The sequence below is a fragment of the Brassica rapa genome, chromosome A10, assembly GCF_000309985.2.
Source record: "Brassica rapa cultivar Chiifu-401-42 chromosome A10, CAAS_Brap_v3.01, whole genome shotgun sequence".
Taxonomy (NCBI): domain Eukaryota; kingdom Viridiplantae; phylum Streptophyta; class Magnoliopsida; order Brassicales; family Brassicaceae; genus Brassica; species Brassica rapa.
In genome coordinates, this window is record NC_024804.2 from 17,361,607 (window position 1) to 17,378,694 (window position 17,088).

Genomic DNA, 17,088 nt, shown 5'->3' on the forward strand with positions numbered 1-17,088 from the left:
AAACAAATCTAACTAGTTTGCAGATTTAATCATTGTGATTGTTGAATCTCGATTTTCATTTCAACAAATCAGTTGAGCTAATCACATTTTATCAGCTTAAACATTCTTCAACAGATCAATAAAACTCTTTATGTTTATTACATCTTCTCCTTTTTTTTATCATCCAAACTATAGTTATAGGGAGGTCCTCAAACACACAATGACAAGGTTGAAAAATCTCCGACACGATTGTTATTGCCAAACCATTTAAAAGGTCCCCGCGGGAAGAACCTATATAAACCTAAAACAGGACCGAGTTGACTCAGAAAGAAAGGACACACACCGCACCACATGGGAACAATCGTTGAGACAAAACGCACCGAAATTATTTTCTTGTTCCGTTAATCACGACCGTCTAATTATTTCACATCACAAAAGACTTTTATTATGATCAAAACCAATAATGCATACCAACAAACAAAAAAACGTTACGACGCACAGTGAAAAAAAAAAAAACTCCCTCGTGATTCCTTAAAAGAGAGATTGACCCCACGCGCGCGTAGCAAACACAGCCGGTAGAAAGAAAAAAAGGCCTGTCTAATAAAAAGTTGGCATCCACACGCGCCATTCTCTGACACTGATTTAACAGTACTTGTAGATTTTTTTTACATAAATCTAAAAAAATATGTTTCTTTTCTTAATTCTTTCCCTTTTTTCCTAAAAAACTATATATTCCCATCGTTTAGAAAAGGTTACATAATTTTCCTTATAAAGCGCTGGCTATTATAAAATTAATTTATGAAAATACTGAATACAAAGTACCGAAAAATCTTGTGAAATCTTAACTTCCTTAATTGCGTTTTAACTTATGGTTTTGTTTTTCGTCAAACCTTGTATAATATAGAGAGAGATCTTCGTATAAGAAAAACAATCCGTATATTACTAAACAGATTATAAAATAAGCAAGAGCTTTGAAAAAAAAAAAAAAAAAAGCAAGAGCATCAACCATTTTTTCCGTAATATTTTTTAAAAAAATAAAGGAAAATACAGTTTCCTAGAAAGTTGTAATAAAAATAAAAAAAGAAGAACATTTCCCCAAGTGGTCTTACCAGTAAGGAGAGAGCACCAACTGGAGCGATAAAGATAGGAGTGACTGAAGAGTGAGATTCAAATTAAAAAAAAAAAAAAATCAAAAAAATCAAAACAAGAAGCGAGTAAAGAGGAAGAGGAGGATCTCCCTTCTTCTTATCTACTTAAAGCTCTGATCTTTCTCTCTCTCTTGCTTGCTCTGTTCTTCTTCTTCTTCTTCCTCCTCTGTTTTCGAAACCCTAAAGTTAGTTCCTTTGGAGTGAAGCAGACAGACAATGGATTCCGGCGACCCGACAACTTTGCTTTTAACGAAAATAAGGATCTTGGAGCCAGATTACGCTCCGAAGATCATAGGGTATCTTCTCTTACAAGACTTTAGCGAGAAGGACTTGATGCGTCTCGCTCTTGGACCTGAGACAGTTCTTCAGTCCATTATCTTAAAAGTGAAGGGTCAGTTAGGTCTCTTCACCTCGCCTTCTACTCCGACGTCTCCTTCTCCGTTTAACCCCATCTCTCGTCCACCCATCAACGGCCGAGGAGGAGGAGGGAGCCCTCTCTCTAATGGGTTTATGGATTTCAGAAGAAACTCTCCGTCTTCTTCTCCTTCCCCCACCTCTCCATGGTCAGTCAACAGTGTGGGCCTTGCTAATGGAAGCATCTTGAAGCCCTTGAGCTCTCACCAAAGCAACGGAGATGCTGCTAGTGCTGAATCTGATTTGCTGGAAGATCAGCAGCTCAATGATTACCTTTCGTTTCTAGATGATTCGAAAACCGAGGAAGCTGTAGATCTTACAGACTACTCTGTTGACAATGGAGAGACCCATCTGCTTCACAGGAGGAGTTTCTCGGCAGATGCGTCTTTTGGGTCTGGAGAAGATGGGTTTGGCGCTGGATTCAAACCTTGTGTGTATTTCAGTAGAGGGTTGTGTAAGAACGGAGAGAGCTGCAAGTTTGTCCATGGAGGGTTTCCGGATAACGTTGATGGTAATGGCATTGTGGCTGATTCGTCCAGGAAAGTTGAGAGCTTTGGTAGGCAGCATGAGGAGATGATGAGGTTGAAGATGGCTTATCAGCAGCAGAGGCTGGCTTCTCAGCTCCTTGGTAGGGTTCCTCAGATGTCTTATGAGAAGAGAATGGAGTTTCTCTTGCATCAGCATGCTCACAGGTAACATTTGTGTGGATGCAGCTTTTGTTTTGAAGTTTTGAGCTTTGTGGTTTCTTCTTGATGTAGAGATGGTGCATTGCCTTTTGGTGATGAGAGATACTGGAGCAGCAGCCCGGGAAGGCTTGAGAGGATGGAGCTAATGGCAATGCAGTTTGGTGATCTGTCTAACTCGGCAGCTAGACAGATTTATTTGACATTCCCTGCTGAGAGCACGTTTAAGGATGAGGACGTTGCTACTTACTTCAGGTAATGTCTTGACAACCATAGATTTATATTGAAGATACAGCGGAGTATTAATGATTTGTTTTTGTCTGTGAAGCCTTTTTGGAACAGTGCAAGATGTGCGGATACCATACCAACAGAAGCGTATGTTTGGCTTTGTTTCATTTGCTCAGCCTGAGACTGTGAAGGTTGTACTAGCTAGAGGGAATCCTCATTTCATTTGCGACTCACGTGTTCTTGTCAAACCGTACAAAGAAAAAGGCAAAGCCTTTGACAAGTATGTTGCCTTTGTTTTATTCCCTTGAAGTTTCCTTGTAGTCTTTTTTTTTTTGTGTGTGTGTTTCAATGTGTCATTTGTTAAATGAAGTGATAGCAGGAAGCATCAGTATCTGCTACAGCAGCAGATGGAGCGTGGGAATTACTCCCCATGTTCCAGTCCATCTGGGATTGATCCTGATCCCCAACTTGGTTAGTATCATCCTTGTTTCGTTTACTTTCTGCGTTTGTTGTTAACTAACTTAACTTGGTTTGGTTTTCTATATGGTAGGTTCGAAGATGTTCTATGAGAGGAGGGAGATGATGAGAAGGAAAATGGAGGAAGCTGAGCTGCACAGAGCTATTGAACTTGAAAGAAGACGCGTCATTAATTTGCAGCTTCCTGAGTTCAAGAATAGTGGAGGAGTGTCTAATCATCACCGTAGCTTCTCCGTGGGGTCTCCTGGTTATTTTCCATCTGCCATCAACCAAAGCCCTGATATTCAATCTGAACTCACTAGTGCAGATGCTTTCAAAGGTTGGTTAAGTGAACACTCTTTACTTTTGAATGTGAAAAAGTTTTAACTATGATTTGAAATCTCGTCATTGTTGTTGCTTTTGTGTTGTGGCAGTAGTTGATGAGACCAACTCAAAGAGTATTAACAGCAATAACTACTCAAACGGTGCAAAAGAAGGGACCAACGAGAGTGAAACCGACACTGGAAGCCCTATAGAGCTTGTTCTTCCTAGTAATCTCTTCCCTTCTGCAACAGCTACTGATGATTCTGCTGAAACTAATGCAAATGCTGGAGTCTCCGTCTCCTCTACTAATGGAGATGAGCCACCAGCCACTACCAGTAACCTGATGCAGTAGGCTTCTTCACCTCATAAATGCCAAGGGTCAGTGTACTCTCAAACCTCTTTCTTTCACGGTTTATATATAGGATAACAAACCTTTTTGTTTTGGACTCAGGTCTTTTTCTTCTGATGGATAAGATGAGGCTACAAGAAGTGTATGTAATAAAGGTAAGCATTCTTTGATCTAGAATGTTGGGAATGAGTTCATATACATTGTTTAATGTTTGATGTTGATAACTTTTTCTTTGTTTTGGTTTTGTGCAGACAGTAAAAAAGGCATACACAAGGAAGTAGGATAATGTATATGTAAGCTATATATATATATATATATAAATGGAGAAACAGAAAGAAGGTAGGAGAGATGATGATAATATCGCATGAAGATCGCAATCAGATGATACTATACTACTAACAAGCGGTTGCGTGAGACATACTTTTAAAAGGACAAATATCTATATGGATAACTTTATTTTGTGCTTTAATTTCACTTTGCTTTGGTTTCTCATGTGGTTGTTCCGGTTTGTGTTGGGGGAGGGGTAATAGACCACATGAGTCTCTGATTGTACCAAAGAAGAATATAAGGTTCTGCAACATTATATATATATTATCATTAAGCCGTTTCTTAGACTATTATATAATTTACCACAGTTCCTTATGTGCAGCTAAATTATAAGAGTGTTTAGCCTTTAGAAATTTCAATTCACTTTTGGACCCTTGTTTACCATATACTAAGTTGAATCATATCTTCCATCTTTAGTGGTAGTGTTCAAAGCTCTTAGTGATCTTCATATTTCACTCAGTAAGCACATTTGTTTTTATTTTAATTGTCGTTTTAGAATTAAACACAGATTAAAAAAATATTTAATTTTGTATATTTACTAAATAAATATATTATTACTAATACATTTAACTATATTTCAATTAATAAAAAAATATATATTAAAATATAAAATTAATAAATTTTTGTATATAAATTATAAAATTACACTTATTTTCAATTAAACTGAAACGGACCAAGTAGTATGTGATTGAAATGCAGCAAATGAAGTCAAAAAAAGACAATTAATGCTCTACGCATTTGAGAAAAAAATGTCAAAGTGCAAATAAATGACAATTTTTGGTTGGAGACGTCTTGGGACACTGGATTCAAGATCTATATACACATCACAGCTTTGCAACTACATTGATAGAAACCTAGTAGGAAATAGATGTCTCGTGTGTAAAGTGGTAGATTCAAATTGAAAAAGGTTGCCTTGTTGGTTGAGTTTAGACAAAAAAAGGTGTGTGGTTAGATTGAAAACCATGTGTTATGGTATGGGTAGAGGGTAATCAAATATTGGTTTAGGTCATGAAAGAAACTCTTTGGAAGGTGGTGAGAAAAAATGGTAACAAGGGAGGACGGCGACATCAAAGCAATCATTTTTTTAAAATAATAAAATTTCTTTTTCTTAATTCAGAAAATTTAATTTTGAAAATAACTTCATCGTCTTTCTTCATCATCATCAGATGGATCTCCCATGTCGCCGGTAGAGACCTGACCTCTTCTCCTCCACCCTTCACGATTTTTTCTTTCTAAATTGTAATCGAAGAGAGAGTCTATAGAGAATGAGCAACTTCGGGGACTTGAATCCGGTTTTCTCAGCATCGGGTCGAAGCACCAACAACCCGGACCCGGCTTTCAATTCGCGTCTCTCGAAGCCGAGATTCTCCAAGGTCAGAAGGCAAGTCAAGCCTCCCTCCGTCACCTCCGATTTCTTGCCTCCTGCTCCTCATCAGGGATTCAACCCCTTTCTCCACCGCGGATCTCCCGACGACGCCGGATTTGGCCGCGGCGTTCACGAAGGTTTCGTGTTTGGAGGATCGAGCTCTGGTGACCAAGTTTTGGAGGATTTGGGGAAGCTGAAGATTGGGGTTGATGATGTGCGTTTTGCTTCTAGGCTTCCTGGTGATATGCAGAATCTCAATATCAAGGATTCTCGTTCCAATGCGGGTAGAAACGTGGATGATGATGAGCTTCAATCTCTCTTGAAGAATAAACTCAATCTTGATCCTAGCTTTGGTTCTTCTTCTTCTTCGTGGAGTACAGGTGGGCGTGTGATCCATGAAGGTTTGGAGAAGTTGAATATCTCAGAGAAGGTTATGAATGATAATGCCAAAGCCAAAGCATCGATGGATTATGTTGGGGAGAAGATACTCTCTGATGATTTGTCTCGAAAGTTGAACGTTGGAGGAGGTTTAGCTACTGATGGGATCAACATAGGGCGTTCATCAGCAGCAGAATCACTCCAGGGAGGTGTGAGTGAGAAGAAAGTTCATGGCTTTAGCAGTTCATGTCCGATGAACTATAGTTTTGTAGGTACAGAGCCAAGTGAACATCGAAATGCTCATGATGCGGCCTCTACAGTTAATACTTCCGCGTTCAGTTTCTCGAGTAATGGAAAGAGTGGTGGGACGAGTTTTATGGAGTTCAAGACCCCTAATTTGAAGCCAAACCCTTTTTCTAGCTTGGATCAGAAACTGGGGTTTAATGCAAAGAAGGACAGTGTTGGTGCCTCAAGAGGGAGAAGGAAAGGGGTTAAGCAGCCTGTGAAAGTTCAGCTTAATATTGGAAATGAATTTGCTTTTGCAGAAAGTGCGTTTCCACAAGGAACTAGCGAGGCTTCTGATTCTTATTCACCGATGGATGTATCTCCGTATGAAGAGACTGCGGATTCTAGAGACTTTAACGCTGGATCAGATCAGTTTGCGAATCCTGACAACATACCTCCTGCTGCTTTAAATGATGCGTTTGATGCAGAGCTAGCTGCTGCAACCGAACGTATGGACATAAACGAGGAGGATGAAGTTAATAATTATCAAGCTGAGGGACTTAACACTGGCGAATGTGCTGAGGGTGATGACCTTGCTGAAGATTCTATATCTGGGGCTGAAACGGAAAGTTTTAAAACAGCAGCGGAAGAGATGGAAACTAGTAGTGATACTTTCGCCTCAGCTTCAGAAAGTGAGGTTACTTCAAGCTATAGGCCTGATAGGCAAGAAAATGACAACCATTCCCTGTTTAATTCAAATGCTGCTAGCTCCAGCTTTACCTTTTCTGCTTCATCGTTTTCCGGAGTGCAAGGGCCACAATCAACATCTAAGCGTATCAGCAGGAAGAAGTATCCAGTTCCACTTGGGCAGGATCCATATATTTTGATTCCAAATGCTTCATCATTCAAATCTTCACAACACTCGCCGGTAACTGGTGTTCAGTCACACCTGTCCATGGGGAAACCCAGTGAAAGGGATCCGGTTACTCGTCTACACAAGCCTATTAATAATCCTGTGATGGACAAAGCACGAGACGAAAAAGATGTGTCTAATGCAGCGCAAGAAGCATGTGAAAAATGGCGATTAAGGTTGTTTACATGTCACGATTTCAAATGCCCAATTTATTCTTCTACTCATTGTTCCTGAAGTATTCTGATTGTCTACTAGTTATCGTTGCTTGCTTTGGCTTGGCATCTTTATGTTTAAATGACCTTTTCTTGAATGCCTTTTCTCCAGAGGAAACAATGCTTACAAAAATGGGGATCTTTCCAGAGCTGAGGAATCTTACACTCAAGGGATAGATTCAGTGCCTAAAATCGAGACGTCTAGAAACTGTCTCAGGGCGCTGATGCTTTGCTACAGCAACCGTGCTGCAACACGCATGGCCCTTGGGAGAATGAGAGAAGCAATATCAGATTGTACGATGGCTTCTTCAATAGACTCCAATTTCCTTAAAGTTCAAGTCCGAGCTGGAAAGTAAGAATCGACCTTCCTTAAACCTTCTTATATTTCATAACGAGCCAAGATAAACATTATTAGCAACTTTTAGATTTTGATACGAGAGCTTGAACTTGGAAATGAGTGATGTGATCTTTTCCCTTGTATGCATTAAACTTAAGCTGCCTGGGCTACCTTGCTAGTCATGCTCGTCCTCAGTTAGCGATTATAACTTTTCTTACAATGTCTTATTGGCTGATTTGGGATTTTTCTTCGTAGTTGTTATCTTTCACTTGGGGAGATTGAAGACGCATCCAGGTACTTTAAAAAATGCTTGCAAACTGGAAGTGACATCTGCGTGGACCGCAAAATCAGTGTAGAGGCTTCTGAAGGTCTACAAAAGGCACAGGTAGAGTTCTCTCTTCTTTTGAAGGGACCCAATGTTATTTGTAAACTTTTCTTGTTTATGAAATAGCATATGATTGCAGGACACTTGTCGGACACTTATTTTTCCAAAGGTCTTATTTGTAGATTGGATCTTATAATTTGTATTAGTTGATTTAGGATCTGGACTGAACCATACTAATTGTATGGCTGATGTTTTTCATTGAGATGCGTGGCTATAGAATTACGTTATGCTATGGTGTTTAGTTGTTTCTTATTACATGATGGAGATTGATCATCCTTCTAATTGCTGTGCAGATTTTGATATCTGTCTCAGAATCTCTTTCTTTAGTATTGTACTGTATCCAGTTAAATATTTTCTACATATTCTCAAATAGAAGACTGGCATTTACACATTCTTCTTTCTGAATAGTCAATATTCTTTTTGTCTTGCAGAGAGTTTCGGAATGCATGCATGAAGCTGGCTGTCGTTTGCAGCTCAGAACATCAACTGATGCTGAGAAAGCTTTGGAAATATTGGAAGAATCTCTGCTGATAAGTCCATACTCTGAAAACTTACTCACCATGAAGGGAGAGGCTCTTTTGATGGTATGTTTCACTCATTGTCAGAATATCACTTGAAAATGTTAATTTAAAACCGTCAGATAAATCTGAGTAGGAACCTATGAAAATTCATACAGGAAAAGATTAAGAAATCTGTGTTCTTTATATTTTGTTACAGCTTGAGAAGTATGAAGCATCAATAAAGCTTTGTGAGCAGACAATTGATTTGGCTGGAAAGAATTCTCTTCCCGTAGATGCTAATAAATACCCAGATTCTGATGACACTCCCAAGGATTTAAACTTTGGAATCTGGCGGTGCCGTCTCATGCTTAAATCGTATTTCCATATGGGAAAGCTTGAGGAGGCGATTAATTCTCTAGAGAAGCAAGAACAACTACTATCTGCTACAAAAAGGTGAGTCAGATGCACTCCTTTTACGTTTATTTTTGTTAGATGAGATGAAATCTGACAGGTCTCGTCTTTGCACTCCGATACAGAGATGGACACAAACCTCTTGAATCCTTCATCCCGTTTGCTGCTACCATACGTGAGTTGTTGCGCCTTAAGGTATTTTCTACCTCCTCTGAGCAAGCCCCTCCTTTTCACCTTGACCTGTGAACTAGTTGTATATATAAAGGCATCGCATTAGGTCTGCATTTTTCTCACTTTTGTTACCGTTTTGATATTCCTACCAAATCGCAGTCGGCAGGGAATGAAGCATTTAAGTCTGGACGACACGCTGAAGCAGTTGAACATTACACCGCAGCCTTGTCGTGCAACGTGGAATCACGTTCTTTTACAGCTGTGTGTTTCTGTAATCGTTCTGCGGCATATAAAGCTCTTGGTCAACTCTCTGACGCCATTGCAGACTGCAGTCTTGCCATTGCTCTCGACCAAAATTACTCAAAGGTTTCTTCCTTAGCAAATTTCCTTATTTGGTTTGTTCTGTTACGTTCCTGCTGCCCACAACATGTAGTTGGAAGGTCTCAGTGTCATTGTAGAACACTTTTATACAGAAAGATTTGGCAGCGAGTTTCTTATGAATTAATCCTATTGTCTGAAAAGTACTCCATTGTGTTGTGTCAGTTAATTTGTGTATCCTTTTCTATTTTTTCTCAGGCTATTTCTAGACGGGCCACGTTGTTCGAGATGCTGAGGGATTATGGACAGGCTGCGAGTGACATGCATAGATATGTGAATATTCTAACCAAGCAAATGGAAGAGAAAACCTCTGGGATTCACGACAGAGTCACTAATTTGGCGAACGACACTAGACAAGCTCGTATGCGACTTTCTGAACTGGAAGAGAAATCAAGGAAAGAAACTTCGTTGGATATGTACCTCGTCTTGTAAGTAGACTATCCTGCTTATTTGATTTTATTTCGCCAATGTCTGAGTTACATGCTCTAGTTCGTATATGAGTTGAATGTCAATGCTTTGCTAATTAGAATGGGACCTACTTTGTGGCAGGGGTGTAGTGCCATCATGCTCTGCTTCAGATATCAGAAAGGCATATAGGAAGGCCGCACTCAAACATCATCCCGACAAGGTATTTCATATGCTGAAACTGTTTACTTTCGAGAGCTTGTGAATTCAGCTCTATTGCGGAAAGCAAACAGCTGCAAGCTATTATTATAAGTGCTTAATTTTTTTTTATAACTTATTGAAGGCTGGTCAGTCATTGACAAGAAACGAGAGTAAAGATGAGAGGTTATGGAAGGAGATAGGAGAAGAAGTACGCAGAGATACTGATAAATTATTTAAAATGATTGGAGAAGCGTATGCTGTACTTTCAGACCCTGCAAAGGTAAAAACATCTCAACAAATAAACACGTTGCAGCTCTCTTTTCATTTTCTCGTCTGGGAATTAAAAAAAAATGTGATTTGAGTTTTTGAATTAAATTTGACATTTATATCTAGTATTCATGTTCTTGTGCTACTTATTGCAGCGTTCTCAGTATGATCTTGAAGAAGAGATGCAAAATTCACAAAGGAGACGTGATGGAGCCAGCACATCTGGAGCAGAGCCAGATGTTAATTATCCTTTCAGTAACAGTAGAAGAAACTGGAGAGAAGGATGGAGTTCTTCACGTAGGGACCCATCAGCTCCGAGATGGTCTGAACAAAACCGATCAAACAGATACCCCTTGTAACTGTAGAGCATCTCCAAGATATCTCTTGACCAAAATCATCACCAGCAAAAGTTTTTGTGGCCTCCTAGGCAGATACTCAGCCTGATACGGTGTGGATAAAATTAGCAGATGCTCAGATTCATGGAGAAAAGAGAATACACATCACACGATAAACATGGAAAGACTTGAGATGCAGAGAATGTACCCAGGTAATGGAGAAAAGGCAAAACTTTCTCTCTCTATTTGTATAAACGGTTTTGTTGTGAGCAACGTTGTACAGATCACGGGAAAACGTGAAGTGAGTGATTGAAGGAGACTTGCATATAACAGATTTCATGTTATATTTTCTTTTATTCTTCTTTGGTGGTGATAAAATGGTGTGTCATAGAGTCTAGAGATAGACAAGGTCTCTTGTTTAATCCTTTGGATTGTAGATTCTCTTAATTCATTGACTTATGGAAAAAAAAAACAGATTTGATTTTGCGTTGAGAGATCTCAGTCGAGGATTTTTCATATTTACTTGTGCAGATAGTGTGACTAAGTTGAATTGAATCATATACATGTTAAAGATAACATTTGATATAACCTCCAAATTGCATTGGGGTTTCTGTCTCGTGTTTATATAACAAAACGTTTTTGAAGTTCTGAAGATTATGTTCTCGACAACATTGTCAAACTTGCTTGACGAAAAGAATTATTTTTTTGTTAGTTATCAGGTTTATTTTTGTCGACCAACTACATGCCAAATCCATATATATATATATATACTAGGTGTTTTGTCCGCGATGCGCGCGGACTTAAACATTTTCATAATTTTTTGTATTGTATACTATATTAGTTATATTGTGTTTTCCAAAAAGAATTCTTGCGATCAATTTAGTATCATCTATGCATTGTCTACTCTCGAATATATAAATATATATATTTCAAAACAATTAAATATTAAAATATTTTAGTGGTATATTTTAAACTTGGGTCTCTAGTAAAAAAATAAAATTTGTTTCCAATTTATGTAAATAATATTATTTTTTGAATGAGCAAGATTTAAGGATGGTTATTGTTTTAAGAACATTAACTTGTTATTTCTGAACAATTAAATATTAAAATATTTTAGTGGTATAATTTAACTTTGGGTCTCTAATCAAAAAACAAAACTTGTTTCCAATTTATGTAAAGAATATTATTTTTTGTGAATGAGCAAAGATTTAAGAATGGTTATTGGCAAATAAGTGTTTGAGAACTTTAATTTTTTTTTTTTGAGATTCTACTGCTATAATAGTTCAAGGGTTTTAGAAATATTACTAATTAATTGTTATTGATTCAAAGATTTTCAAATTTCATCAAAATTCTTTATTTATTTATGATAATAGTTTTTCATTCTATTTTAACAAAATTTAACGTTATTAAAATATAATTTACCTTTTTTTTTCATAAGATACAACTTTTAAAATATTTTGGCAACTAAAATAATGGATATAAGATTTCAAATCCGTTATGTAATTTGTTATTTGAATATCACAACAACAAATTACATAGCAGTAGAGTTTAGGTTTTTTTAACTTTAAGTTTTGAGATTATTTTTTAGTGTTTAGGGTTGGTAGAGTTTTAGCGTTAGATGGGATTTATGGTTAGGTTTAGATAGGGTTTTAGGGTTAGGTTTAGGCAGAGTTTAGGGTTAGCAGGGTTTAGTTAGGGTTTAGGGTTAGAAAGGGTTTAGGGTTAGGTAGGGTTTTTAGGGTTAGGCAAGGTTTAGGGTTAGATAGGGTTAGTAGGATTTAGGGTTAGGTAGAGTTTAGGGTTAGGTAAGGTTTAGGGTTAGGTAAGGTTTAGGGTTAGATAGGGTTAGTAAGATTTAGGGTTAGGTAGAGTTTGGGGCTAGGTAGGGTTTATGGTTAGTAGGGTTTAGGGCTAGGTAGGGTTTAGGGTTAGGTAGGGTTTAGGGCTAGGTAGGGTTTAGGGTTAGGTAGGGTTTAGAGTTACGTAGGATTTAGGTTTAGGTAGGGTTTAGTGTTAGGTAGGGTTTACGGTTATATAGGGTTTAGGGTTAGTAGGGTTTAGGGTTAGGTAGGTTCAAGGGCTAGAAAGGGTTTAGGGCTAAAAAAGGTTTAGGGTTAGAAAGGTTTTAGGGTTAGGTAGGGTTTAGGTTAGGTAGAGTTTAGGATTATGTAGGGTTAGGGTTAGGTAGGGTATAGAATTAGGTAGGGTTTAGGGTTAGCATGGTTAAGGGTTAGAAAGGATTTAGGGTGAGTATGGTTTAGGGTTAGTAGGATTTAGGGTTAGAAAGGGTTTAAGGTTAGGTAGGGTTTAGGGTTAGGCAGGGTTTAAGGTTAGGCAGGGTTTAGGGTTAGAAAGGGTTTAGGATTAGGTAGGGTTTAGGGTTAGAAAGAGTTTAGGGTAGGTAAGGTTTAGGGTTAGGTAGGGTTAGGTAGGGTTTAAAGTTAGGTAGGGTTTAGGTTAGGTAGGGTTTAGGGTTAGTAGGTTTAGGGTTAGTAGGGTTAAGGGTTAGGTAGGGTTTAGGGTTAGAAAGGGTTTAGGGTTAGAAAGGTTTTAGGTTAGGTAGGGTTAGTAGGGTTTAGGGTTATGTAGGGTTAGGGTTAGGTAGGATTTAGGGTTAGTAGGGTTTAGGGTTAGGTAGGGTTTAAGGTAGGTAGGGTTTAGGGTTAGGGTTAGGTAGGGTTTACGTTTAGGGTTAGGTAGGTTTATGGTTAGATAGGTTTTGGGTTTAGGTAGTATGAAGGGTTTAGGGATTAGGGGTTAGGTTTATGTAGGGTTTAGGGTTAGATAGGGTTAAGGTCTAGGTATAGGTAGGGTTTAGGGTTTAGGTAGTAGGAAAGGTTTAGCGTTTCGTTTAGGTTGGGTTTAAGGTTTGGTTTAGAATAATGATTAGAATTATAGGGTTTGGGGTTTGTTTGTTTTTTTTGTTTATGCATTTAGTGCTCCGTTTTTCGGATAAAATTTTATATTAATATTATTGATTCGTAATTTTTCTTAAAATGTTAAAAATTTAAACGTGATTTTTAATGTTCTTAAAACAAAGTATCTATTTTTTTATTAAGTTTTTTGTGACAATAAGTTAAATATATATTAGACCACAAATCATAAATATTCTCACTGTTATACATTTTGTTCTTCAAGTTATTGTTACTTTTATTTCCTTTTATAAAATTCTCTTAATATTTATGTATGCATCCATAATACTTTTTAAAAAAGATTTTTTATTAACTAATGTATTTATTGTAGTTTTAAATATATTATAGTTTTCGTGCACTTGATTAAACTTTTTTGGCGTTGGTGATATTTGAAGTGATTGAGAACCTGAATGGATATTTACTTTCATAAAGTTTTTGCTGTATGTTTAAAAATAAAAATTTATAAAGGCTTATAAATCATATGAATATAATATTCAACACACTACTGTTGACTGTTTATATACTTAAAATTTTTGAAGTATGTAATTGCAAATTTGCCGAACTCATAGATTCGTTGCTACTTTATAAATTATCACAAGATGAGGTAGATATGGTAAAGATTGCTTTGATGATAATATAACGTTCATATCGTAATGTGTGTTTTTTTTGTTTTATCTACTATGTATTAAGAAATAATTAATACATTCAATAATATTAAAGAGTAAAAAGCTCTGTCAATTGTTTATAGTATAAGCCCAAAGTTAAACTCAAGTCTAGCCAAATAAATAAAATCCAGATACACATGTCGATCTGTCAGAGAGTGATTTTCCACGTGGATAGCTTAGGAGAGAGGCAAACATATTTTTATATATATAGATTCATTACTAAAATAAATTTTAAAATAATTCAATATTATATTTTTAATTATATAATTAAAAAAATTATTTGATTAATATTTAATTATATAATTTATGTTTTTAACGTTTTACTAAAATAATTTTTCATATAACAATATAATATATATATAAATTATCTTTTTTAATTATAATTTTTAGATTTTGGATAATTTAATATTCTATTTTTAATTTATAATTAATTAATTTTATTAATTAATATTTAGTAATAGAATTTATGTTTTAACTTTTTACTTAAAGACTTTTTCTGATAACAATACAATATATACAGAAGTTATCTTTTTTTCAAATTATATTTTCAGATTTTGGATAATTTTTACTATTCTTAATACTAATCAATTATCTAATCAAAATCAATTAAAATTTCGTTTTTATTTTTTAATTTATTTATACATTTTATTCATTAAGGGTATAAACAATATTAATCACTCTAACTTTCAACGTGAAAACTTCATTGCAAAAATTTACTTTGCAAATAATAGTATAGATAGATATATTTTTTGATCAAATCATGCCAAATCCATATACAAATGCCCTTTTAATACTTTAAAATAATTCTATAAATTTATTTTCATGTATTGAAGCCTGAAAAAAATTATGGTTTACTAATGGGTCAAGACTCAAAGCCCAATAGGCCCATTCCAGCATGACCTAACTAGTGTTTGTGTTGTCAGTTGTCACAGTGTGTTTCGACTGAAACTCGGAAAAGACTTTTGTATCTCTTTCTCCGTCTCCGACGATGGCTACCGGTGACCAGGGCAAGAAGAGAAAGCAGCGTTATCTCCCTCAGAATGTATTCATTCTCGCTATCTTATGTTCCCACACTACGTCTTGTCTATGAATCTGCAGCTAATTGTACTTGATTGTTGTTGCAGAGACCAGCTAAGAAGAAGGGAGCTTACCCTCTGAAGCCTGGTGTACAAGGTTTCTTCATCTCCTGCGATGGAGGACGCGAATACCAAGCTTCTCAGGAAGCTATTAACGTCATAGATTCCGTAAAGTTTCTCTCTTTGTTTCCTTTTAAATTGATTCTGGCTAGTTTAGTTTGTTCATCTTTTGCTTAGTTTCACTCTTTAGTCCATAAAGTTGATTCCTTTTCAAAGTTTATTTAGCTCTTTAAATCCTTACAGTGTTTGTTAGTTGAGAAATTATCTCCCTTCATGTTACAGTTTTTTGAGGAGCTAATGCATGGGACTGGCTTGAAAATGAATTCATCTGGGGTGCTTGAGAACCCGATTAACAAAAAGGTTACATTTTCCTATAGCGAGGATGAGGATGAAGAGGAAGATGATGAGGCTAATAATGACAAGGAAGAGGAAAACAAAGAGGTTGGGGATAAGGAAGAAGTGAGTGTAGGCGGTGATAAACAAGTGGATGCGAAAGAATTAGCAAGCGAAGGTTCATCTGAAGTCAAACAAGTGGCAGAAACTGAGACTGAAAAGGACGAAGAAAAAGAAGAAGAGAAACAAAAGGATGTTATCGAAGAACCTCCAAAAAAGAAGCCATGTGTGGAAGAAGCAACTGCATCAGCAAAAGTAAATGGAAATGCAGAAAAGTCTAAAAGATCGGTGTAATATGCTATTATCTATGCCTCAATGAGACTCTCATAACAATGTATGTTTTTATCTCTTTGTGGATCTTATTATCCATATTACTTTTTTTCATTCTGACAGAGACGATTCATGAAGTTAGATCCTGGTTGCAACGGTATTGTCTTCATCCAGATGAAAAGGAGAGAAGGTGACCCAAGTCCCAAAGATATTGTACAGCATGCAATGACTTCTGCTGCTGCAACCAAAAAACATATGTCAAGGTTTGATCCTATACCAAACTGTTAAGCCTTTGTTGGATTTTTGCTAATAGATCTTGTGACGCTTAGGTTCATCCTAAGAATTTTACCAATTGAAGTGGCGTGTTATCCTTCAGAGGAAGAGATTTCAAGAGCCATCAAGCCTCTTGTAGAACAGTACTTTCCCGTTGAGACTGATAACCCCCGGAAAGTAATAAATACTATCAGCAACCTCTTGTGTATTATTCCTTCTTAGCTTCTGAAATTCTTATTACCTCTCTCCTTCACCGTTATTGCAGTTTGCTGTCTTGTATGGAGCACGTGCGAACACAGGCCTTGATAGGATGAAAATAATAAACACGGTGGCGAAGTCTATTCCTGCCCCTCATAAAGTTGATTTGAACAACCCGGAGATGTCTATCGTGGTTGAGATTGTTAAGGTGAGAGAGCAAGGATACATGTCTAAGTTTTTGCACTAACAAACTGGTTGGTTGGTTTATAAACTCAACATCGGGTTTTGTGTTGTAATTTACAGACGGTGTGCTTGATTGGGGTGGTGGAGAAGTACAAGGAACTGGCTAAGTACAATCTCAGGCAGCTCACGTCGACCAAGTGATGCAACTTTAATTTTCTGCTATGTTTTGTTTACTCAAAGACTTAGATGCTTTGTGTTTTTACTTGTAGTGTCACAGAGTTTCCTAGTTTTAACTTTTTTAAATGTTTGAAGTTTGTGTTTAGATCCTACATTGTCTGATCAATAAACATTTTTCTTTGATGAAATTGCTCCGACTGTCTAGCATCAAAAATGTGATTTGATTTTGTTGAATCAAACAAAATCATAAGTTTTTAAGGAACTAAATTTGAGTTGTTTACCTCATCTGCTCTTGGTAAATTCCATTTCAAGAAGACAAAAATCAAGTTGAGCGAGAACTTCCACAGTTACCTAATGATCTCAAACACAGTAATAAGACAAAAGAGTTGCGAGAAGAACCAAAATGCAGATCATTGGTACGTTAATGAAATTGCATTGGTGATGAAGAGAGAAAGGTTGCAAAATTAAATTTTGAAAAAGCTAACAAAC

The 17,088-nt window shown here is 36.7% G+C and overlaps 3 protein-coding genes across 4 annotated transcripts; all 3 read left to right on the top strand.

Moving 5' to 3' along the window:
• Positions 1-1,022: 1,022 nt before the first annotated feature.
• LOC103846638 (zinc finger CCCH domain-containing protein 55) lies at positions 1,023-4,189 on the top strand. The gene is made up of 8 exons (XM_009123599.3): positions 1,023-2,233; positions 2,300-2,479; positions 2,553-2,732; positions 2,832-2,923; positions 3,003-3,248; positions 3,343-3,610; positions 3,684-3,736; positions 3,833-4,189. The coding sequence occupies exons 1-6, from the start codon at positions 1,344-1,346 to the stop codon at positions 3,582-3,584; spliced, it is 1,830 nt and encodes a 609-aa protein (XP_009121847.1). The 5' UTR covers positions 1,023-1,343; the 3' UTR covers positions 3,585-3,610; positions 3,684-3,736; positions 3,833-4,189.
• Positions 4,190-4,454: 265 nt separating this feature from the next.
• On the top strand, positions 4,455-10,910 carry LOC103846639. Of its 2 annotated transcripts, XR_004452411.1 has the most exons (12): positions 4,455-6,966; positions 7,115-7,354; positions 7,595-7,724; positions 8,156-8,308; positions 8,442-8,677; positions 8,761-8,830; positions 8,966-9,172; positions 9,383-9,612; positions 9,734-9,812; positions 9,933-10,070; positions 10,213-10,604; positions 10,676-10,910. XR_004452411.1 is itself a non-coding variant. In XM_009123600.3 (11 exons), the coding sequence occupies exons 1-11, from the start codon at positions 5,174-5,176 to the stop codon at positions 10,414-10,416; spliced, it is 3,480 nt and encodes a 1,159-aa protein (XP_009121848.1). In that variant the 5' UTR covers positions 4,455-5,173; the 3' UTR covers positions 10,417-10,884. The 2 variants fall into 2 exon arrangements, 1 of the variants encoding a protein (XP_009121848.1); XM_009123600.3 differs by having other exon boundaries at positions 10,213-10,884.
• A 3,901-nt stretch (positions 10,911-14,811) lies between these two features.
• LOC103846640 (THUMP domain-containing protein 1) lies at positions 14,812-16,861 on the top strand. Its single transcript, XM_033282011.1, has 7 exons — positions 14,812-15,011; positions 15,094-15,213; positions 15,388-15,786; positions 15,892-16,031; positions 16,098-16,218; positions 16,307-16,447; positions 16,543-16,861. The coding sequence occupies exons 1-7, from the start codon at positions 14,958-14,960 to the stop codon at positions 16,621-16,623; spliced, it is 1,056 nt and encodes a 351-aa protein (XP_033137902.1). The 5' UTR covers positions 14,812-14,957; the 3' UTR covers positions 16,624-16,861.
• Positions 16,862-17,088: the final 227 nt, after the last annotated feature.